Source organism: Nerophis lumbriciformis, linkage group LG03, assembly GCF_033978685.3.
Source record: "Nerophis lumbriciformis linkage group LG03, RoL_Nlum_v2.1, whole genome shotgun sequence".
Classification (NCBI taxonomy): Eukaryota; Metazoa; Chordata; class Actinopteri; order Syngnathiformes; family Syngnathidae; genus Nerophis; species Nerophis lumbriciformis.
The window spans coordinates 41,448,016-41,473,731 of NC_084550.2; the positions used below are offsets into that span (position 1 = coordinate 41,448,016).

The window sequence follows — 25,716 nt, forward strand, 5'->3', positions numbered from 1 at the left end:
CGCGCCTGGGAATCATTTTGGTGATTCAAACCCCAATTCCAACCCTTGATGCTGAGTGCCAAGCAGGGAGGTAATGGGTCCCATTTTTTATAGTCTTTGGTATGACTCGCCTGGGGTTTGAACTCACGACTAGGGATGTCCGATAATGGCTTTTTGCCGATATCCGATATTCCGATATTGTTCAACTCTTTAATTACCGATACCGATATCAACCGATATATGCAGTCGTGGAATTAACACTTTATTATGCCTAATTTGGACAACCAGGTATGGTGAAGATAAGGTACTTTTAAAAAAAATTTATAAAATAAAACAAGATAAATAAATTAAAAACATTTTCTTGAATAAAAAAGAAAGTAAAACAATATAAAAACACTTACATTGAAACTAGTAATTAATGAAAATGAGTAAAATTAACTGTTAAAGGTTAGTACTATTAGTGGACCAGCAGCACGCACAATCATGTGTGCTTACGGACTGTATCCCTTGCAGACTGTATTGATATATATTGATATATAATGTAGGAACCAGAATATTAATAACAGAAAGAAACAACCCTTTTGTGTGAATGAGTGTGAATGAGTGTAAATGGGGGAGGGAGGTTTTTTGGGTTGGTGCACTAATTGTAAGTGTATCTTGTGTTTTTTATGTTTTTATATTTAAAAAAAATAAATAAATAAAAGTTTTTAAAGCGATACTGATAATAAAAAAACGATACCGATAATTTCCGATATTACATTTTAACGCATTTATCGGCCGATAATATCGGCAGGCCGGATGGTTCTTTTCCTCTTTGGTCCGGAGGACACGACGTCACAGTTCCCAAAAACAATTTGAAATGTGGACTCGTCAGACCACAGAACACTTTTCCACTTTGTATCAGTCCATCTTAGATGAGCTCAGGCCCAGCGAAGCCGACGGCGTTTCTGGGTGTTGTTGATAAACGGTTTTCGCCTTGCATAGGAGAGTTTTAACTTGCACTTACAGATGTAGCGACCAACTGTAGTTACTGACAGTGGGTTTCTGAAGTGTTCCTGAGCTCATGTGGTGATATCCTTTACACACTGATGTCGCTTGTTGATGCAGTACAGCCTGAGGGATCGAAGGTCACGGGCTTAGCTGCTTACGTGCAGTGATTTCTCCAGATTCTCTGAAACCTTTGATGATATTACAGACCGTAGCTGGTGAAATCCCTAAATTCCTTGCGTTAGCTGGTTGAATAAGGTTTTTCTTAAACTGTTCAACAATTTGCTCACGCATTTGTTGACAAAGTGGTGACTCTCGCCCCATCCTTGTTTGTGAATGACTGAGCATTTCATGGAATCTACTTTTATACCCAATCATGGCACCCACCTGTTCCCAATTTGCCTGTTCACCTGTGGGATGTTCTAAATAAGTGTTTGATGAGCATTTCTCAACTTTATCAGTATTTATTGCCACCTTTCCCAACTTCTTTGTCACGTGTTGCTGGCATCAAATTCTAAAGTTAATGATTATTTGCGCAAAAAAAAAATGTTTATCAGTTTGAACATCAAATATGTTGTCTTTGTAGCACATTCAACTGAATATGGCTTGAAAATGATTTGCAAATCATTGTATTCCATTTATATTTACATCTAACACAATTTCCCAACTCATATGGAAACGGGGTTTGTACATGAATACCATTAACTTGTGCAACATGTCATGCACAGAATATCTGAAGCATTTATTCAGGTAAAAATATCACAGATATCCGCGTTTTGTGTTAGAAATGCGTAACCGGTATCTAAACATGGTGTAGCTCTTCCTCTGAATGCAAGGGCTCTTACAAATGACAAAATCTGGCAAGACACCAACACAGCTAGGTAATCATTAAAAGCATGTTTATGTCCTTTTTGTGTTGAGCTGTTTAAAAATGGCATTATGTTTAAAAAAACATTTCATTAAAGCAAACAAATTGTCCAGTCGTGATATTAAAAACATTACATTTTCTAATCATATGACAGCCCTAATGTTTTTGTACAGTACCCATCCATCCATCCATCCATTTTCTACCGCTTATTCCCTTTGGGGTCGCGGGGGGCGCTGGAGCCTATCTCAGCTACAATCGGGCGGAAGGCGGGGTACACCCTTGACAAGTCGCCACCTCATCGCAGGGCCAACACAGATAGACAGACAACATTCACACTCACATCCACACACTAGGGCCAATTTAGTGTTGCCAATCAACTTATCCCCAGGTGCATGTCTTTGGAAGTGGGAGGAAGCCGGAGTACCCGGAGGGAACCCACGCAGTCACGGGGAGGACATGCAAACTCCACACAGAAAGATCCCGAGCCCGGGATTGAACCCAAGACTATTCAGGACCTTCGTATTGTGAGGCAGATGCACTAACCCCTCTGCCACCGTGAAGCCCTTGTACAGTACCATGAGCATATTATACTAGCACAAAATGCCAGTCACTCATTTTCAGATATTTCGTTGTTTGTCTATTTATGAGGCAATATTAAAATAATATTTAAGGTGCTGAGTATTCTAGAAATGATCAGCTCACCTGCCACCAGTCCGCATTAGTCTTCTTCAGGAGAATGAACCTCTCGCCCTCCCGTATGCACACCTGTCTTCCATCAGCGGCGCGGTAGTTGTAATCATATTGCGCCTCAAGGACCACCGTACCGCTGGGCACGCCGCACAGCGTCACCCCTCTGGTGGTCATCGCGGGCGCCGTGGAAGGTCGGGGGTGCTCCACGGAGCGCCGCCATGTCCCAGACAGCATGCTTTGTCCGTTTTCAGCAAAGGGAGCACTGAACAACGATCCTGGTTAACTTAGCTTGAGCCAAGGGAGGAGACTGGAGACGGGATAGTGCCATTCTCTGGAAAAACACAAGGTTAAATGTCGGAATATTAGTGAATGCTTGCCAGGGGTGATTGCGCTTTACCAGTTATTTTGAAATGTTTGACATTTTTTTGTATTTTGTCTTATTTATCTAGCTGATGTTTGACCTTTTCTTTTTGTACTCATCAACTCATGAGCTCCGCACAACGTAGTTGAACTGTATGCATGTGTACAAATGACAAACAAAGCTTCTAGATTTTCTTATGGAAATACAAACCCCGTTTCCATATGAGTTGGGAAATTGTGTTAGATGTAAATATAAACGGAATACAATGATTTGCAAATCCTTTTCAACACATATTCAATTGAATGCACTACAAAGACAAGATATTTGATGTTCAAACTCATAAACTTTATTTTTTTTTTGCAAATAATAATTAACTTAGAATTTCATGGCTGCAACACGTGACAAAGTAGTTGGGAAAAGGCATGTTCACCACTGTGTTACATGGCCTTTCCTTTTAACAACACTCAGTAAACGTTTGGGAACTGAGGAGACACATTTTTGAAGCTTCTCAGGTGGAATTCTTTCCCATTCTTGCTTGATGTACAGCTTAAGTTGTTCAACAGTCCGGGGGTCTCCGTTGTGGTATCTTAGGCTTCATAATGCGCCACACATTTCAATGGGAGACAGGTCTGGACTACAGGCAGGCCAGTCTAGTACCCGCACTCTTTTACTATGAAGCCACGTTGATGTAACACGTGGCTTGGCATTGTCTTGCTGAAATAAGCAGGGGCGTCCATGGTAACGTTGCTTGGATGGCAACATATGTTACTCCAAAACCTGTATGTACCTTTCAGCATTAATGGCGCCTTCACAGATGTGTAAGTTACCCATGTCTTGGGCATTAATACACCCCCATACCATCACAGATGCTAGCTTTTACACTTTGCGCCTATAACAATCCGGATGGTTCTTTTCCTCTTTGGTCCGGAGGACACGACGTCCACAGTTTCCAAAAACAATTTGAAATGTGGACTCGTCAGACCACAGAACACTTTTCCACTTTGTATCAGTCTATCTTAGATGAGCTCAGGCCCAGCGAAGCCGACGGCGTTTCTGGGTGTTGTTGATAAACGGTTTTTGCCTCGCATAGGAGAGTTTTAACATGCGCTTACAGATGTAGCGACCAACTGTAGTTACTGACAGTCAGTTTCTGAATTGTTCCTGAGCCCATGTGGTGATATCCTTAACACACTGATGTCGCTTGTTGATGCAGTACAGCCTAAAGGGATCGAAGGTCACGGGCTTAGCTGCTTACGTGCAGTGATGTCTCCAGATTCTCTGAAACATCCATCAATCCATCCATCTTCTTCCGCTTATCCGAGGTCGGGTCGCGGGGGCAGCAGCCTAAGCAGGGAAGCCCAGACTTCCCTCTCCCCAGCCACTTCGTCCAGCTCTTCCCGGGGGATCCCGAGAAGTTCCCAGGTCAGCCGGGAGACATAGTCTTCCCAACGTGTCTTGGGTCTTCCCCGTGGCCTCCTACAGGTCGGACGTGCCCTAAACACCTCCCGAGAGAGGCGATCGGGTGGCATCCTGACCAGATGCCCGAACCACCTCATCTGGCTCCTCTCGATGTGGAGCAGCGGCTTTACTTTGAGCTCCCCCCGGATGGCAGAGCTTCTCACCCTATCTCTAAGGGAGAGCCCTGCCACCCAGCGGAGGAAACTCATTTCGGCCGCTTGTACCCGTGATCTTGTCCTTTCGGTCATAACCCAAAGCTCATGACCATAAGTGAGGATGGGAACGTAGATCGACCGGTAAATTGAGAGCTTTGCCTTCCGGCTCAGCTCCTTCTTCACTACAACGGATCGATACAGCGTCCGCATTACTGAAGATGCCGCACCATCCTGCCTGTCAATCTCACGGTCCACTCTTCCCTCACTCGTGAACAAGACTCCGAGGTACTTGAAATCCTCCACTTGGGGCAGGGTCTCCTCCCCAACCCGGAGATGGCACTCCACCCTATTCCGGGCGAGAACCATGGACTCGGACTTGGAGGTGCTGATTCTCATCCCAGTCGCTTCACACTCGGCTGCGAACCGATCCAGTGAGAGCTGAAGATCCTGGCCAGATGAAGCCATCAGGACCACATCATCTGCAAAAAGCAGAGACCTAATCCTGCAGCCACCAAACCAGATCCCCTCAACGCCTTGACTGCGCCTAGAAATTCTGTGCATAAAAGTTATGAACAGAATCGGTGACAAAGGGCAGCCTTGGTGGAGTCCAACCCTCACTGGAAACGTGTCCGACTTACTGCCGGCAATGCGGACCAAGCCCTGACACTGATCATACATGGAGCAGACCGCCAAAATCAGACAGTCCGATACCCCATACTCTCTGAGCACTCCCCACAGGACTTCCCGAGGGACACGGTCGAATGCCTTCTCCAAGTCCACAAAGCACATGTAGACTGGTTGGGCAAACTCCCATGCAACCTCAAGGACCCTGCCGAGAGTATAGAGCTGGTCCACAGTTCCACGACCAGGATGAATACCACACTGTTCCTCCTGAATCCGAGGTTCGACTATCCGGCGTAGCCTCCTCTCCAGTACACCTGAATAGACCTTACCGGGAAGGCTGAGGAGTGTGATCCCACGATAGTTAGAACACACCCTCCGGTTCCCCTTCTTAAAGAGAGGAACCACCACCCCGGCCTGCCAATCCAGAGGTACCGCCCCCGATGTCCACGCGATGCTGCAGAGTCTTGTCAACCAAGACAGCCCCACAGCATCCATAGCCTTAAGGAACTCTGGGCGGATCTCATCCACCCCCGGGGCCTTGCCACCGAGGAGCTTTTTAACTACTTTAGCAACCTCATCCCCAGAAATAGAAGAGCCCACCACAGATTCCCGAGGCACTGCTTCCTCATAGGAAGACGTGTTGGTGGGATTGAGGAGGTCTTCGAAGTATTCTCTCCACCGATCCACAACATCCGCAGTCGAGGTCAGCAGAACACCATCCTCACCATACATGGTGTTGATAGTGCACTGCTTCCCCTTCCTGAGGCGGCGGATGGTGGTCCAGAATCGCTTCGAAGCCGTCCGGAAGTCGTTTTTCATGGCTTCCCCAAACTCCTCCCATGTCCGAGTTTTTGCCTCCGCAACCACTGAAGCCGCACACCGCTTGGCCTGTCGGTACCTGTCCACTGCCTCAGGAGTCCTATGAGCCAAAAGAACCCGATAGGACTCCTTCTTCAGCTTGACGGCATCCCTCACCGCCGGTGTCCACCAACGGGTTCTAGGATTACCGCCACGACAGGCACCAACTACCTTGCGGCTACAGCTCCAATCAGCTGCCTCGACAATAGAGGCGCGGAACATGGTCCACTCGGACTCAATTTCCAGCACCTCCCTCGTGATATGTTCAAAGTCCTTCCGGAGGTGGGAATTGAAACTCTCTCTGACAGGAGACTCTGCCAAACGTTCCCAGCAAACCCTCACAATGCGTTTGGGCCTGCCAGGTCTGTCCGGCATCCTCCCCCACCATCGCAGTCAACTCACCACCAGGTGGTGATTGGTAGAAAGCTCCGCCCCTCTCTTCAACCGAGTGTCCAAAACATGAGGCCGCAAATTCGATGACACAACTACAATGTCGATCATGGAACTGCGGCCTAGGGTGTCCTGGTGCCAAGTGCACATATGGACACCCTTATGTTTGAACATGGTGTTCATTATGGACAATCTGTGACGGGCACAAAAGTCCAATAACAAAACACCACTCGGGTTCAGATCCGGGCGGCCATTCTTCCCAATCACGCCTCTCCAGGTTTCACTGTCGCTGCCAACATGAACATTGAAGTCCCCCAGTAGAACGAGGGAATCACACGGGGGAGCACTCTCAAGTACTCCCTCGAGCAAATCCAAAAAGGGTGGGTACTCTGAGCTGCCGTTTGGCGCGTAAGCGCAAACCACAGTCAGGACCCGTCCCCCCACCCAAAGGCGCAGGGAAGCTACTCTCTCGTCCACCGGGTTGAACTCCAACGTGCAGGCTCTGAGCCGGGGGGCAACAAGAATTGCAACCCCAGCCCATCGCCTCTCACTGCCGGCAACGCCAGAGTGGAAGAGAGTCCAGCCCCTCTCGAGAGAACTGGTTCCAGAGCCCTTGCTGTGGCCGGAACTTCTTGACCTTGCGCACTAGCTCAGGCTCTTTCCCCCCAGCGAGGTGACGTTCCACGTCCCAAGAGCTAGCTTCTGTAGCCAAGGATCGGACCGCCAAGTGCCCTGCCTACGGCTTCCGCCCAGCTCACACTGCACCCGACCTCTATGGCCCCTCCTATGGGTGGTGAGCCCATTGGAGGGGGGACCCACGTTGCCTCTTCGGGCTGTGCCCGGCCGGGCCCCATGGGGAGAGGCCCGGCCACCAGGCGCTCGCCATCGTGCCCCGCCTCCGGGCCTGGCTCCAGAGGGGGTCCCGGTGACCCGCGTCCGGGCGAGGGAAATCTGGGTCCTTTATTTTTATTCTTCATGGAGGTCTTCGAGCTGCTCTTTGTCTGATCCCTCACCTAGGACCAGTTTGTCTTGGGAGACCCTACCAAAGGGAATAAAACCCCCAGACAACATAACTCCTAGGATCATTGGGACACGCAAACTCCTCTACCACGGTAAGGTGGCAGCTCAGAGAGGAGTGGCAGCTCAGAGAGGATATTACGGACCGTAGATGGTGAAATCCCTAAATTCCTTGCAATAGCTAGTTGAGAAAGGTTTTTCTTAAACTGTTCAACAATTTGCTCACACATTTGTTGACAAAGTGGTGACCCTCGCCCCATCCTTGTTTGTGAATGACTGAGCATTTCATGGAATCTACTTTTATACCCAATCATGGCACCCACCTGTTCCCAATTTGCCTGTTCACCTGTGGGATGTTCCAAATAAGTGTTTGATAAGCACTCATCAACTTTATCAGTATTTATTGCCACCTTTCCCAACTTCTTTGTCACGTGTTGCTGGCATCAAATTCTAAAGTTAATGATTATTTGCACACAAAAAAAATGTTTATCAGTGTGAACATCAAATATGTTGTCTTTGAAGCATATTCAACTGAATGTGGGTTGAAAATGATTTGCAAATAATTGTTGTTACGATCCACTGCCCGGATCATACTTTGTTTGTTTTCTAGTCACATGTGTTTTCAGCACCTTGAGTTTTTGTTTGTTTCAGTTGCCATGACGGCAGATTGCTTACACCTGCCTCTGGTTAGTGTCCGGGACGCGCACTTGCCCGGGCGCTAATCAGAGGGCTATTTAGTCTTTGCCCTGGCCTCACTCAGTCTGGCTTCCTAGTTTGTTCCCACACAACTGATGACGACGTTTATTTCATGTTCCTTAGCTGCTAGTTTTCACGCTAGGCTATTTTGGTTTACTAGCTCCCACGCTAGCCCTTTTGTTTTGCCTTTTGTGCTACGTGTATGTCTTTTGTTTATTCATCGTATGATTTATATGTTAAATAAATCATATTCCTACCTGCAAGCTGTGTCCAAAGCCGTCTGCATCCCTGGGAGAACACACCTGCATCACGATGCGACCACGTCGTTACAAATTGTATTCCGTTTATATTTACATCTAACACAATTTCCCAACTCATATGGAAACGGGGTTTGTACTACCTACCTAAATAGAAATACTACAAAATGCAAAGGAGAACTGCAAACTAATTTTGACCACATGGCTAGACTTGCCGGATGCATATGGAACGGTGCCTCACGACCTTATACAGTTTGAAATGGTACCACATTCCAGATCACATCAGAATTGAATTGAATAGAATGCCTTTTATTGTGACTATACACAGGTACAATGAGATTAAAAGCAACTCCGGTATCAGTGCGACCGTCTATAAATATGCAAAACATAGGAAGGAAAGAAAAGAAAAATAGTGCAAAAGGAGGTTAGGTGCACAGTCCGGTCCTAAGAACGAATGTTCTGAATGTGTTGTTTAAATATTAAATATTATACTATATACATGTATACCAGTGGTTCTTAACCTTGTTGGAGGTACCGAACCCCACCAGTTTCATATGCGCATTCACCGAACCCTTCTTTAGTGAAAAATAAAATGTTTTTTTTTTTCAAATTCAAGACAAAGTTATATGTTTTTGGTAACACTTTAGTACGGGGAACATATTCTAAGTAACAAAGACTTAATTTAGAGTTTTTTGGACACTATGGGAACATTATCTAAGTAACAAAGACTTAATTTAGAGTTATTTGGTTAGGGTTAGGGTTAAGGTTAGAGGGTTAGGGTTATAATAAGGCCATGCCGAATAAGGCATTAATAAGTACTTAATAATGACTAGTTAAGAGCCAATATGTTTCTAATTTGCATGTTAATAAGCAACTAATTAATGGTGAATATGTTCCCCATACTAAAGTGTTACCATGTTTTTTTACTGGTGCACAAAATGAACCGTGCATAAACATCACCTTGTTCAAACAACAAAACCAACACAATGCATAAACTCACAACAAATTACACAAATCAGTGTGACTTCTGCTGTTGCCGTATCCGTAATACGCCGATAAGGAGAAGTTTTTATTTACACGATGAGTCGGGTGTGTCTTGACCTCCACCGAACCCCTGAACCCGACTCACCGAACCCCCAGGGTTTGATCGAACCCAGGTTAAGAACCACTGATGTATACAGAAGCATTCAGACTGTGGGTGGAAAGTAAACATTGCACACATAGAGGTGCTAAACTATAAAAGCAGTGCCTATGAGAGTTCACCGTGGTTATGGCTTTAGGGAAAAAACTAAAAGATCATATTTAATTAGTATGAAAAACTTTTCATACGTGTGAAAACAGAAGAATGGATAACATACTGGATTCAGTCCTGAATTGGTGTATTTCAAGGATGTCCCATGTCTTGTATCTTGTTTCTAGCAGTCTCTGCTTGGATCTAATTAGACCAATCCAATCACCTTTGATATTGTATAAGGCCCCGTTTACACTAAGTTATCCAGGGTAAATCACACCTAACCTTATCCGTGTCCACACACAACAATGCCACCGTTTAGGAGCCCCTCCACCCCTCCGTCCGCCAACGCAACGCGACCGAGTACGCATGCGCGGAAAATGCACACGTCATTGTCACCTCCAGTGTTGCTTTGTGTGCAAGTTCTTAAATTTAACTCATCTGAACAATATCCAGTGTTGTGGTATTTTATATAACTGGAATCCAGTGTGCTGTGGGGCCCTATTGTAGTGAATTACACCCGAGATATGATAAATTAATCAAATCTTTATTAGACACGTAAACAATGTGATAAAGAACATTTTACATCAATCAAACTAGGGATATAGATATCTGGTCAGGACAATCCTCACTCTTTTGCCTTCACCTTCATTGTCCATTCCTTTTTGGTGACTTGATATAATCTGGACCTAGACGTTGAGTCCGTGACATACATGGCGGACAATAACTGATACAGTCTGTTTTGCCAGTCCAAATGCATTCGCTGTTTTCCTTGACGGCCAGGTAATACAAAGCACACGATACCTTTTTTATCACATCCACGGGAGCTCGCATTCTCGTTGTCTCTCTTTAGATAAATGGACAAAGTTTTTCACTAAGTAGAATCACAGCTGACCAAGCCGGATATTGGGAAGTTGTCTTGCCGTCTGAGAAGTGTTGTATCTCAAATAGCTGCAATGGCTTTCTCTTAAGGTATTCATGTGTGATTTCCACAAGCGTCTGTACATGTAAAGAAGGAGAAACACGGGCATGTCTGGGTGACTCGCCTTCATATTGCCAGTGGTTAGCTCCGAGTTACGAAACCGCTTTATTATGAAGCTGGCTGTGGCGCGTTTTTTCTGATTTCACTTCCTGTGTGGGCGTGGTCTTTCTGGCGTCACTTCCTCTCCGAACTCACTTTGTAAACGATCAATGAGTCCATACAAAGCTAAGTGCCGGAGATTCCAGAATTACACGGCTGACTTACCCGTGTAAAAATTTGTCCGAGGAGGGGGACCTTAAACGCTGGTTTAGTGTGGCTGAAACGGGACTTAGGCTAAATAACTATTAGTTTAGGAGTTAAACGACTTAGTGTAGACATGGCCTGGGTGGCGTCAACATCACATCTACCAAACCATATGCTGATGATCTCAGACTCATAGCGAAAACCCCAGGAAGTTTTTCTATGCAGATATGAAAGATGACGGTATCAGACAGATGGTCATCGTGAAACTGTCCAGCCAACTAAGAACAACAGACTAAAGCAACCTGAATGGCTATATAAAAATGTGGGTATACAATCATCTGATAATACCAAAGATGACTTGGGAGTTTAGCATCTATAACGTCCCAATTACACATGCAAAAACTGGAGACTGCCTGCACAAAGTATTTAAAGAAATTATGTGCATGCATAAGTAGATGCACATCAACCACTGCACTCTATAGATCCAGAAGAACGCATGGCCTGCAGCTGAAAAGACTCACCACCTCAGCAAAATGTAAGAAGTTAACTAAGTACCATCTGAACAAGTACTCCAGAGATGGCAAGACCCAGATTCTATACAGAGAGTGTCTGGAGAAAAAGACAGACAAGTCAAAAGGGAACAAAAATAACCCCACCTTATCTTAAATGAAACAGGTTGCGGTCAGACTGACCAAGCAGGCATTGGAATCAAGAGAAAACCAGAAACTAATCAAAGACGTGAGCCAGAAAGAAGATAGGAAATGCCTCATCAATCTGGTCACAAAAGTGGATGAAGATGACATGATGACACCTCAGTGGCTGTGCAAAACAAGGAAAATGGCTAAGATGGCAGATTGCCATGGAAGAAGCTTCTCCATGTGTGGACATCTGAACTTCTGTCATTCCAGATTCAATGTCATTCACGATCAGCTTCCATCACCTTCAAACCTAAGACTATGGGGTAACACCAACTGTGCAACTCTGCTCCACATTCTATCATGTTGCAGCTACTCGCTACAGAAAGAATCAGAATCAGAATCAGAATAGTTGTATTGCCATTGTTTGAGAACGGGTTCACAAACTAGGAATGTTTCTTGGTACAATCGTGCAACACAAAACACATATAGGTAATAAAAATGAGCTGTAACTGAGCTATCAGATCTTATTATTGTTCATGTGTCTGATGGCCGAGCGGAAAAAAACTGTTCAGGTGGCGGGAGATGTGGGTCTAGAGCAGGGGTCGGCAACCTTTACCAGTCAAAGAGCCATTTTGACCAGTTTCACAAATTAAAGAAAACAATGGGAGTCACACAAATCTTTTGAAATTTAAAATGAAATAACACTGCATACAAAGGTTTTTTTTTTGCTTTGTGTTATGAATAAACCAAGGGTCTCAGACAAACAGCCCACACTTTAATATGAAATTTGAATGTTAGTGCGGCCCGCAAGTTTTTTATGAATGGCGCTTGACAGCGTCATACTTATCAACCCTTCCGATTTTTCCGGCAGTCTACGAATTTCAGGGCAACTATTCTCTCGAACGTGCCTTGATGGTACAGCATTTAGCGCCCACTACAACCAGCGTGCCAGACCATCCACACGTTGTATGGCTGCTTCTGCTTGCTCACATGAGTGACAGCAAGGCATACTTAGTCAACAACCACACAGGCTACACTGACGGTGGTGGTATAAAAAAACTATAACACTCTTACTAATAATGCGCCACACTGTGAACCCACACCAAACAAGAATGACAAAGACATTTCGGGAGACCATCTGCACCGTAACACAACATAAACACAACAGAACAAATACCCAGAATCCCATGCAGCCCTAACTCTTCCGGTCTACATTATACACCCCCGCTACCAAACCCCGCCCACCTCAACCGACGCATGGGGGGGGTTGATGTGTGGGGGAGCAGGGTTGGGTGGGCGGGGTTTGCTGGTAGAGGGGGTGTATAATGTAGCCCGGAAGAGTCAGGGCTGCATGGGATTCTGGGTATTTGTTCTGTTGTGTTTATGTTGTGTTAAGGTGCAGATGTTCTCCCAAAATGTGTTTGTCATTCTTGTTTGGTTTTGGTTCAAAGTGTGGCGCATTATTAGTAAGAGTGTTAAAGTTGTTTTATATGGCCACCGTCAGTGTAACCTGTGTGACTGTTGACCAAGTATGCCTTGCTGTCACTTGCGCTTGCAAGCAGAAGATGCATTTAACAAGAGGCTGGGCTGGCAGGCTGTTTATACATATTGTAAAGGGTGTTAAATGCTGTACCATCATGGCACGCCCTTATTATTATTGTTAGGGTGAAAATCGGAGAATATTAATCCCGGGAGTTTTCCAAACTCCGCGAGAGTCATTGAAATTCGGAAGTCTCCCGGGAAAATCGGGGGGGTCGGCAAGTATGCAGCTGAGCCGCATCAGAGTGATCAAAGAGTCGCATGCGGCTCTGGAGCCGCGGGTTGCCGACCCCTGGTCTAGAGGGACCGTAGTCTCCTGCCTGAGGGGAGAAGGGAGAATAGTTTGTGTCGAGGGTGAGAAGAGTCAGTTATGATCCGACCCACACGCCTCCTGGTCCTGGAGCAGAACAGGTCCTGGAGGGATGGGAGCCTGCAGCCAATAACCTTCTCAGCAGCACGTACGATGCGCTGCAGTCAATGCTTGTCTCGGACTGTGGCGCCGGGGAACCACATGGTGATGGAGGAGGTGAGGATGGACTTGACGATGGCCGTGTAGAATTGCACCAGCATCTCGGTCGGCACCTTGAGTTTCTTCAGCTGCCGCAGGAAGTACATCCTCTGCTAGGGCTTCTTGATGAGGGAGCTGATGGTTGGCTCCCACTTGAGGTCCTGGGTGATGGTGGTGCCCAGGAAACGGAAGGACTCGAACTCAGAAAGGAAGATACAACAGGCAGACCAAACCTTTAAAACGATCACATTAGGATTGGCACCATACGTTGAAAAATCAAACAACAATAGGATACTAACTGCACAAGCCTCAGACTTTGCTCCTACAGTTGCGTCATGTACAGCCGATGATACAACTTACATGAACCAAATACTGCAACTACTAAAATATGAAATCAAAGATATTCTGACCAAAGTAAGTGGCTGGATATTCCTGATGGATGAGGAGCACAGCTAAATAGTGTTTCCTTCAGAAAGAGTAGAGACTGCCATGATATCATCATCTACTCAAGGTCAACCAAGAACATCATCCTAATTGAGCTGACAGTCCCATCAGAGGAAAACCTAGCCAACGCATAGGCCAGGAAGAAGTGTAAATACCAAGACCTTGTAGCCGAATGTGATAACAGAGGATGGACGCTGTTCTACTTTCCCTTAAAAGTTGGAAGCAGAGGCGTCTACCGCACCACCTTCAGCAAAGAAGGGAGGTAGCGGAACTGGTGGCCTGGTGTAAGGATAATAATCTCTCCTTGAACACAGACAAGACCAAGGAGATGATTATTGACCCACGGAGAAGGAGTGCACAGTACACACCTCTGTACATAGGGGGGACAAAGGTGGACAGGGTTAAAACCTTTAAATTCCTCGGGACCCACATCAGCGAGGACCTCACCTGGGATCACAACACCCAACAAACAATAAAGAAAGCCCAGCAGCGACTGTACTTCCTAAGAAGGCTGAGAAAATTTGGCACGCCACCCAAAATTCTCAGCAACTTCTATAGAAGTACGGTTGAGAGTGTCCTTACCAGCTCGATCACGGTCTGGTATGGAAACTGCACTGCTAAGGACAGGAAGGCACTCCAGCGAGTGATTAAAACTGCTCAATACATATCAGGAGCAGCCTTCCCCTCACTACAGGACATGTACTCTACCAGGGCCATCATCATAAAGGACAGTACACACCCCCAGCACAGTCTCTTCAGCCTCCTACCATCAGGCAGACGATACAGGAGCCTGAAATCCAGGACTACGAGACTGACGAACAGTTTCTACCCACAGGCCATCAGGCTTGTGAATGCTAACTTGTGAATGCCATCCCCCCGTTTTACTTTTATCTTTTTGAACAAAAGACAGCTACCATGACCACCCCCGAACTGTGAACCATCACTGTCGACACTTTTCACCTTTGATCACTAAAGACACTTTAACTGCTGCTGTGACCCAAGGTCCATCCATCCATCCATTTTCTACCGCTTATTCCCTTCGGGGTCGCGGGGGGCGCTGGAGCCTATCTCAGCTACAATCGGGCGGAAGGTGGGGTACACCCTGGACAAGTCGCCACCTCATCGCAGGGCCAACACAGATAGACAGACAACATTCACACTCACATTCACACACTACGGCCAATTTAGTGTTGCCAATCAACCTATCCTCAGGTGCATGTTTTTGGAGGTGGGAGGAAGCCGGAGTACCTGGAGGGAACCCACGCAGTCACGGGGAGAACATGCAAACTCCACACAGAAAATTCCAGAGCCCGGGACTGAACCCAGGACTACTCAGGACCTTCGTATTGTGAGGCAGACACATTAACCCCTGTGCCACCGTGCAAGGTCACCTCCATATTTATACTGTTGACTGTCAATCAGAATGTGCAATAATGTTATGTTACTTTCTGTGCCTTGTATATACATTTTTATTTTTTATTTTTAGTTAAGTACCGTGTGACTTGTTGAAGGGTGGACTAGCAAAGTAAGATTATCATTGTACGGCAAACTGTCTGTTTTAACTGTGCATATGACAATAAACAATCTTGAATCTTGAAATGCATAGCGTCCTTAGGCATACTAAACGGGAAACAAAAGTCAATCATGGACACAGAATCCAAAACTGCGCTGCAAGCAAGCTACACCATCTGGCTCTGAAGAAGTACAAAGGCATTCTAACAGATGGACTTAGCCAAATACATGCTCTGAGGGAAGGGCGCTCATAAAACCTATTTAAGCATCCATACTAACAACCAGTTCTGCAACTAAAGGTGTTTTTCCAAGTAAAAGTCATCTTCCAAGAGAGAGTTACAGGGTTCTCATCCAACAAATGGCTCCGAAGATGACTGCTCTGATTGTATACCAATGAACTATTCCTAGTCAGACTGTGGTTTGCAACATTTTAAATAAATACAAATAAATATCACACATAATTTGGTCTTCTCTATTTTCGGTCAACACTAATATAACCAATAGAAACATGATCGATTGCATTTCGTTTTTAACATTTGGCTGCATTTTTGGATAGTTTTAGTTTGTTTTTAATGCACAGAGCATTTACCATAAATGAGCAAATTCTGCTGAATTTGATGTAAAATACAGAGACAAGCCTGCGGTGGCAGAATGCAGATCGGTGTCACACGTAATGGCGGTCGATGTGAAAAATGCACGCCAAGCAGTGCATGACGGAGAGTACGCCTGGTCATACAATTTGAGCTTCGCACACACAGGCCTGGTGGACTTCCATTTTGAGTACGATTGAATCTCTGTGGAATACTCTCCATGTACGTTCCGCCCAAGTATGTTTGAGCCTTAAGGCGCCACTCTTCGAAATGCGCTAGCACATTGCTAATTGGATTTGCCATAGACATGCTAAAGATTAGCATTAGCGAATTACATGGCAATTTTAACACCTCCGAATTTGGTCACGGAAACTACAACTAAGTTGCATGTTACTATCAAACAGCTGGTGTGCAAAAAGTACAATAATTTCAGTTTAAATATTTTGTAGGACCAAAAAAAAATAGACTATGCACATGCAATATAATGGCAAAGACTACTTTCCTGGATAAGGCAAGACACTGTAGTTTATACATTCCTGCCATCTAACGTCTTGGGATTTGCAACTGCATACAAAGTTGACTATATAATACAGTAAAGTACAGTACTTGCAAATGAGACACAGAATTAGGGATGATGTTCGAGTTCGAGCCTATTATCGAATCCTCTTATCGAACCGATTCCTTATCGATTCTATTATCGAGTCCAGATAGGTTGTTGTATATGGAAAAAAAACCCACAATATTTGGTTTGACAAAAACTCACTTTTATTTTATAAGAAAAAAATAAAATCTAATAAATAAATAAATATTGACTGTTACCCCCCTAAAAAAATAAAATAAAATATATAAATATTGACTGTTGTTACCCAAAGTATATTAAGTGGGATTTTTCAGAAAAACAAATATATACAGTAACACAAAAAACAACCTGTCTCTGTGATCACTATAGGTGTATAAATAATAATATAGTGTTAAATAAAATCAGTCCCTTGGGCACAAAACTGAAAATAATACAGCTCTCCAAAAAATGCACTTCTGCTGCTATTTGACATAACTGTTTGTTATGATGCTTTGACATTTTTGCACTTTATTTCTTTATTGAAAGAAAATTCTACGAAGAGAAAAGTTGTTTGCAAATGTGGTTACAATGCTAAAAAATGAAAAGTTGAAGCTAAAAAAAGAAATACACTTTATTGAGTTAACATTATTTCTTTATAGAAGGGAAGATGTGATGTTATGAGCTAGGGAATATAACAACTACACTACCCAGCATGCAACGGGAGTGACGAGCATGCGCGGTAGCCCCGAAAAGTGTTGTTGCATGTCGCCACGCCGGCGGCTAAGAATGAGGTTATGAGCACGCTGTGAAAGTAAACGTCAAGAACTCAGCCAACACGCGTCGTCTGCATTATTTATAATTAGACAGACAACACATATACAGTGTGATTTTGTTTTGTTTACAAGGAAAGAAAAACAAAAGTTAAAGGGAGATCATGTCATGTATGTTGTATATATATGTATGTGCTGCGGTTGCTTTAAGAACGTTGCGACAGCTGCCGTAAAGGAGGTGCGTTGCTAGTCTGGTTGCTATGTTTCCGGTTGGTCGTAAAAGTGTTCGTCTTGTGTTTGTACCCTGCTCAAATCTCTCAGTAAAGTTATTCATTGGATTATACCTTTTTGTTTTGAACTTTATTACACCGTGGAGCGCTTTTTCCGGGCCATTGTTTTTCCTGCTTTCCCTATCTGTGCCTGTCAAGTTCTCCAGGTTTTTTCACAGCCTTGCCCGAACTTGAAAGGGCCAGTTGGACTCAGGAAGGACTCAAAGGGACAACTCAATCCTTTTTCCTTGTGATTTATTGATGTTTGATTAGAAGCAATAAAATAAAGTGGGTTATTGGTGTAGATGAATGGATGAACAAAATGAATAGTCGAATAGTGGGGGTTGAATAGGTGAAAAGGTGAATAGCAGTATAGTGGGGGTTGAATAGTTGAATAGGTGAATAGCAGTATAGTGGGGGTTGAATAGTTGAATAGGTGAATAGCAGTATAGTGGGGGTTGAATAGGTTGATAACCTTAACCAAACAGAAAAAAGAAAACACATTAGTGTTTCATAAACATACAACATAATACAGGCTTTGCTTTTCTTTTAAATCAATCCAACCAAATTAATTTCCACTGATAGGGTCTAGGTTTAAGAATACATTTAAACATTTCCAACAATATGAATGAAATTAAATTTAAACAATCCATCCTAATTATAAGAATAAACTTAAACATCACAGATACTTTTTTAAATTTACTTTCAGTCAACTTAACTAATTGTGTAAACATCAGTGGAATTATCTTCTTTAAAGATTCTCCCCAGTGAAATTAACTTCTCTCCCTTGGTTTCCTCACCAGTTGCGTCTTCTGAGTCCAAACAGGAGCTGTCTTCCTTACTCTTAGCAGCATGTCAAAGGGGTGACTGACTGAAGCTCAAACATTTTGAGCATGTGCTCTGAGCAGGTGAACTCAATCAAACCAATCTGTTGGAAGCAGGTGGAGATTTTCAGCCCTCAGCTCTCACTGTTGCCCCTTCAGGCCTGGAGTGTGCTCTACAAATCAGTGGTGTTTGTGCTGCTCTGTTCTTTGACTTGACACCTCCCACTTGACCTCTTGGTTTTTTAAACCCAAGGAGGTCACATCATCTGTTCCGGCAAGTTTACCTTCAGTTTGCATGATGTTGTTCTTGTTCTTCAACTGGTATTAAAACAATGATCCGTCTGACGTCTCTGTGAAGAATGGTGGCCGGAATTTTACTTGAGTGCTGCTTTCCCTTCTTTTCAGCAGATTTTGCAGAGGAGAATGGATAGCTAGGAAAAGTCCTGATGTGCACATCTCTCACAATGCCCTTGCTGTCAGCGTTTACTTTGGTCACTCTGGCGAGCCGGTATTGTCCCCTTAGGGCGTTCTGGTCAGCCATCCAGACAACATCTCCAATAGCCACATTTCTGTGGGCAGAGTGCCATTTGGATCTCACAAAGAGGTTCGGTCCAGCAAGCTGACTCCATTTCTTCCAGAATCTGTCAACTTCTGTTTGTATGGCCTTTAGTCTCTTGTAAGGGTAGCCTTCAAACTCAAAGCTAGCTGGATCTCCTTTGGGTCCAGCCCGTCCAAGTAGAAGTGAATTTGGACTGATGTATTCCACACAGTCCTCCCGACTCTGGGTCCTGGCGTCAATGGGTCTCTCATTTGCGAGGTTGGAGGCTAAATACAAAAAAGTTTGAAACTCACTCCATGTAAAGACACCTTCACCTCCCAGACTGTGAAGGGCCCGCTTCACAGTGCGCACCGCCGCCTCTGCAGCTCCGTTCCTGTGAGGTGAGTCCGCAGGGTGGATTTTCCAGCTCCATCCTGTGCCATTCTTGGCGGCTTCACTCTCAATATTTGACTTTTCCAGCCGGTCAAGGAACAAATAGAGCTCTTTAAGGGCAGGTTTTGCACCCACAAAGTTTTTCCCAGGATCTGACCACAGCTTTTTTGGGTGCCCTCTCAGTGCTGTGAATCGTTGGTAGGCCAGCAGGAAGCCTTCAGCTGACTGGTCACTGACAACATCTGTGTGTATGGCTCTGGATGCCATGCAGCAGAAGACTATTCCCCATACTTTGAGTTTCACTTTCTTTCTCACCTCATCCTTCACTTCATAAGGTCCAAATAGGTCCACTGTTGTGTACTCAAAGGGATTAGCTGGTGTTATACGCTCAGGTGGAAGGTCACTCATGATTTGCTGGCATCTTTTAGCTCTGGCTTTTCTGCATGCAACACAATTGTTCACAATCTTTTGAGCCACTTTACGACCTTTTACCACCCATGCCTTCTTCCTCATCCGAAGGAGTGTTCCTGCAATCTCTTCATGGTTGGCATTGTGTGCTTCTTGGGCAAGGAGAGTGGATACCCATGCATCATAAGGTATGATTGGCACTGCTGATTTTTCTTCATTAAAAATCTGACATCTTCCTCCACAGAGCAAAAGTCCAGTCTGTTCCTCTCTGAACACAGCAAGTCTATTCAGTGTGGTGTCCTGAAAGATTATGCCTTCTTGGGCTGCAAGAAAAAGATCCCTGAGCACATCTTCACACTCGATGGCAGTGAGTACTGCTTGCTTGCACATTTGTGGTGATTTTTCCTGATATTTTAGCTTACTTGAGGCTGAGCGTTTGATCAGAGTTTGCCACTTCCTGACTGCTCTCCATACCCAGGCAATGACATGGATCAGCTTGGTCAGGCTGCTGAATTTCTTTATGTCCAGGATTCTTTGTACAGCAGAACCGGCAGGTGGTCTTCGGACTTGGATCTTGGACTCTCGTTCACAAGAATTGTGGTCATTTCTGACATGAGTAGGTTTCGGAGTTTTTTCTATACTAGATGGCACATCATCCTGGTTTCTTTTTGCCTGTGCTCTGGTTACCACTGCTGTGAAAGACTTCCTTTGAAACTTGTCAATGCTCGCTTTGGCATTCGCAGCAACCTCTTTGGCTGACTTTGTCGGCCACTCATCCACAGGATGTTTTAGAAACTCTGGTCCCTCCTGCCACACAGAATCCTTTCTAAGGTCCTCTGGTGATGCTCCTCTTGTTATGAGATCAGCAATATTCAGGTCTCCTGGAATCCATCTCCAATCTTCAATAGACGTGGACTTCTGGATCTCTCCAACTCTGTTTGCGAAGAAGGTCTGATATCCGTAGCTCTCTCTTTGGATTGATCCCAGAACAGTTTGACTGTCCAGCAGATGGAGCCAACATTCAATTTCCATCCGACTGTGTTTTTCAATATACCTTCTGAGCCGTGTAGCAAAGACAGCACCACAGATTTCAGCTTTCACTGCCTCTCCTTTCTGGTCGATGGGTGTGAGCTTGGCTTTGGACTCTGTCAGTCTGACTTGAATGCCTTCTTCAGTCTCCCATCTGAGGTACACCACAGCTCCATAGCTTCTGTCACTTCCATCAGAGAAGGTTATTCCCCAGGGTTTTCCAATCCGATTGGCTGGTGTGAGGCTTCTGTGGAAGGTGATTTGGCTGAGGCGCGTGTATTCCTCAAACAGTGAGATGGCTTCTTCTCTCAACTTTCCAGACAAAGGTTTGTCCCATGTGTCTCTGGTCAGAGTTTTGCTTCCAGCTGCTTCTTGAAAAGCTTTCCTGACAAGAATGGCACCTTTCTGCTTAGCAGGTGTGACAAGACCTATTGGGTCGTACAGGCTAGCGACCTGGCTAAGCAGTTGTCTTCTTGTCAGTGGATCTGGAGTTTCTTCTCTCACCTCTCCCACCAGGAGATTTTGGCCCATTCTCATCTTCTTCTTTCTTCTTGAGAAATTGATGGAGGTCATGGGGTAGAGTCTGTCTTTTCCAACGAGGTATCCAACACCAAGGGCTTTGTTTTCATCTTCACTCATCTGATTTGGGAGAATGAGGATCCTGTCCGATGAGGATTTCAGCTCTATTGGTACAGACTCCCGCCTCCCACTTTGGCCTGATCGGACCCAAGGCTTGAGAAAGAACCCGCCTGACTTTAGGATTTCCTCCACTCTTCTTGTGTTTTCCTCCAGCTGTTCCAGGTCATTATGGGATGTCAACAAATCATCAACATACGTGTCCTCTTCCACGATCCTACATTCCTCTTTCAGGTGAGCGAACTTGGGCAGCTTGGCTGTCTCTCTCATGGCGAGTTGTGCGATGCACCCTGCTGGTCGATCACCGATGTTGACTCTGGTGATGGCATATTCCTCAATTTCTCCATCCTCAGTGTCTCTCCAGAGGAATCTGTGGAGGTGCATCTCCAGGTCTTCTAGCCACACAGAATTGTACATTTTTTTAATGTCACCAAGAGCAGCATGGACTCCTCTTCTGAACCTGAGTAGAACTGCTCGGATGGGATTGAGGACATCAGGCCCTTTCAGCAGGAGATCATTCATTCTGCGTCCTTGGAACCTCTGGCTGCTGTTCCATACCAATCGCACAGGTGTTGTAACTGAATGCGGGTTTGGCGCCACCAAGTGGCTGACGTACCACACTGGTCCTTGCCAGCCAGCAATGGTCTCTTTGGTGAGTTTCTTTGCCGCTTTCCTTGCCACCATCTCATGGACTTGAGCTGTGTATGCCACTCGCCACTCTGGTTCTTTCTTGAGCTGCTTCTCTGTCCGCAGGAAAGTGGCCTGAACTGCACTTCTGTTGTTGGGCAGCGAGGTTGGATCTTCAATCCGGGGATATTTCGTGTCCCAGTGTGGTTCGTCACTATGTGCATCTGCTTTGACATAGGTTAGGCCTTTCCTTATGATTTCCAGCTCTTTTTCCTCTTTTATAGTCATTTCTTTTCCTCCTGGTTGACAGTTGCCGCACCGGCATCCCCCGCACTTGGGTTCGCAGGCGGCTCCAATGCTTTCCCATTTCCACCAGTTTAAGAACTCTCTGCCAGCTGTCGTCATCTTGGTTTCAGCAATTTCCTGATATTTCACTGCTGTAGTTCTCATAGACCGGGCAAAGTGTGTTTTGGATCTATGCATAGCCACATCCACTTCTTCAAAGAGGTTTGGATGTGCTCCCCCAACAGTCATTCCTAATGGGCTTTCCCAAAGCACCAGGTCCCCAATTACCTTTACTCTTTGTGGAGCGAGTCTTCCTTCACGGTGGCTGATGAGAAGCTCAATATGCTTTGGTCTTTTCAGATTTTCAAGGTTGATGTCTGGGAAGAACTTCCTGATTTGGTGAGGTTTGATTTCACTGTGCACTTTGGCAATTTCATCCAAGCCATAGCATACAAGCTCATGAGCTCTCTCTGTGCCTGTGGGCGTCTTCACTCTCACCTTGAGTAAATATCTTCTGGTCTTTACCGTCATGGTCATTCCTCCAACTCCTTGGACAACAAGGGTGACGTTTTCATTTTGCAGGTCGAGTCTTTTGGCAGCTCTGTGAGTGATGTAGTTGGTGTCCGATGCCAGGTCAATGAGAGTTCCAATTTTCTGTCCTGCATTGCTAGTTACTTCCAACAGCATCAGAATTACTGGTAACTCACGTGTATTTGCATCCATCACTCCAGGTTGGATCTTTCCAGCACAGTAGGTCTTCTCCATCACTCCAGGTTGGATCCTTCCAGCACAGTAGGTCTTCACAGCCACATTGGTGAATGCCTTCCTGAAATTTTCAGCCATCTCTGGGGTGAGCTCAGAAATCAGCTTTTCTTGCTCCTCAGTGAGGGCTTGTCGTCTGATGTTGGGTCTTCCTCCTTTCCTAGGTTCTCTTCTTTTGGGGTCTTCCTTTAGGCAAAGAAAGAAGTGGTGGCCTGAAGAATTCCTGCAGTCCCTGTTCCTGCACAGGTAAGTATCCGTACACTCCTCCTCCTCTTCATGACAATTTAGGCACCTTTTGCATGCTCCTAGCTTTTCCACAGCTTTCACTTTGTCGCCAGGCTTCAGTTCTTTGAACCGCTTGCAAAAGAAGAGCTTCTCCTGGTGCTTTTCATCTCCACAGACAACGCATCCGCCTTTGCCTGTGAATCTGGTAGAGGCAAACTTATTTTCCATGTAAGTAGGTTTCTTCTCAGACCTTTCACTTACACCAAGCTGCTCTAGCTTCTCCAGGATTTCTTCTTGGGTCTTCAGGAATTTGAGGAGGCTGTCGAAGTGATTGTCTGCCGTCACTTTGCTTCCTGGGTTGACCATTAATGTGAGCCAGTCCCTCTTTATATCGTCCGGCAGCTTACTCTCTATTGACCTGATCACAAGGGGGTTGTTGATGGCGCCGATGTTTCCCAGCGCTGTCAGGTCATCCAGGGCCTTTTCCACCTTTTGGATTAAGTCAATCACTTTCCTTGGCTGGTTTGACTTTAAAGCAGGAATCTTCTCCAGTTCTTCAACTATATCTAAGGCAATTGTGGTTTTATTGCCATACCTGTTTTCAAGCACTCTGAACATGTCTTCCGCATCATTGTATGTTGACAGGCGTAGTTCTCTGCTTATCCGCTCATCAACACTGTCCAGGAGCTGAAACTTCTTCACTTCAATGGAGCCGGTCGGCTCTCCCTGTCTTTGCAGTTTCTCCCAGTCACTACGCCATCGATGGAAGTTCCTTTTGATTCCATAGAACCTGGGTAGACTGGTGGGTTTGATTCTCAGCACCGGCTGTGGAGTTGGTTGGAGCTGGGGTTCTCTTCCTCTTCTTCCTTCCTCTGCACTTCTTTGTGCCGTTAGGAATTCGGCCCTTCTGGCCTCGAGGACATTGCTGAGTGCCCTCAGGTCCTTAACTCTGCCTTCCAGCCTTGGCCTTTGGTCATCTGGAATCCACCTTTCCCACTCAGTCATGCTTGTGATTACATCTTTGACCAATGATTTCACTCCAATCCACTGCAGCTCATATCCGTCTCTGTTGATTGCAGTCACAGGCATTCTCCGGACATCTTCACTGGCGATCCCTGCCTCATTTATTGCAGAGTTGACTTCGTCCTCACCATATCTGGACCAAAGGTTGTGCTGAACTTTTTTCCGGACTTCATCCAGTCTTGCTTCACACTCATCTGTGGTTTTTTCTATGTCTTTTTGCTGCTGTATATTTAGTTCCACTTCATCACCTTCCTCAGACTTGGCCTCCATGTCCACCAGTAGGCCGGTCTCGTAGTCATCGTTTGCTTCACCGACATCCCTCGCCAGACTGGAAAGTTTGCAGAACTCCTCTTGTAGTTCCTGCTTTATCATGGTATCTGCAGCCCTGCTGAGGTAGTTGGCTTGCTTGGTGAAGACACTTTTGGCTACGGTCCTCTCTTGCTTCAGTTGCTTGACTGTTTTTCCAAGAGCTTCGCTTGCCATGGTGCAGTTTTAAGTACCTCCCTTTGCGACAGCAGCTTCTTTGACTTCAGGCCTTTAATCCTCGTCTTCACTGCCACGCTGGTGGTTATCAACTGTCAAGTTCTCCAGGTTTTTTCACAGCCTTGCCCGAACTTGAAAGGGCCAGTTGGACTCAGGAAGGACTCAAAGGGACAACTCAATCCTTTTTCCTTGTGATTTATTGATGTTTGATTAGAAGCAATAAAATAAAGTGGGTTATTGGTGTAGATGAATGGATGAACAAAATGAATAGTCGAATAGTGGGGGTTGAATAGGTGAAAAGGTGAATAGCAGTATAGTGGGGGTTGAATAGTTGAATAGGTGAATAGCAGTATAGTGGGGGTTGAATAGTTGAATAGGTGAATAGCAGTATAGTGGGGGTTGAATAGGTTGATAACCTTAACCAAACAGAAAAAAGAAAACACATTAGTGTTTCATAAACATACAACATAATACAGGCTTTGCTTTTCTTTTAAATCAATCCAACCAAATTAATTTCCACTGATAGGGTCTAGGTTTAAGAATACATTTAAACATTTCCAACAATATGAATGAAATTAAATTTAAACAATCCATCCTAATTATAAGAATAAACTTAAACATCACAGATACTTTTTTAAATTTACTTTCAGTCAACTTAACTAATTGTGTAAACATCAGTGGAATTATCTTCTTTAAAGATTCTCCCCAGTGAAATTAACTTCTCTCCCTTGGTTTCCTCACCAGTTGCGTCTTCTGAGTCCAAACAGGAGCTGTCTTCCTTACTCTTAGCAGCATGTCAAAGGGGTGACTGACTGAAGCTCAAACATTTTGAGCATGTGCTCTGAGCAGGTGAACTCA

The 25,716-nt window shown here is 45.1% G+C and overlaps 1 protein-coding gene across 4 annotated transcripts in view; it reads right to left on the reverse strand.

Moving 5' to 3' along the window:
• Window positions 1–25,716, reverse strand: part of arhgap9 (Rho GTPase activating protein 9) — a 221,890-nt gene that overhangs the window by 112,371 nt on the left and 83,803 nt on the right. For 3 of the 4 annotated variants that reach the window (XM_061937756.2, XM_061937757.2, XM_061937754.2), the window contains exon 2: window positions 2,537–2,855. In XM_061937756.2, the coding sequence (XP_061793740.2) occupies window positions 2,537–2,758 (222 nt within the window). In that variant the 5' untranslated portion in view covers window positions 2,759–2,855. Of the gene's footprint in view, window positions 1–2,536; window positions 2,856–13,555; window positions 13,802–25,716 lie in introns of those variants that run through there. The other variant, XM_061937755.2, reaches the window with a different exon arrangement.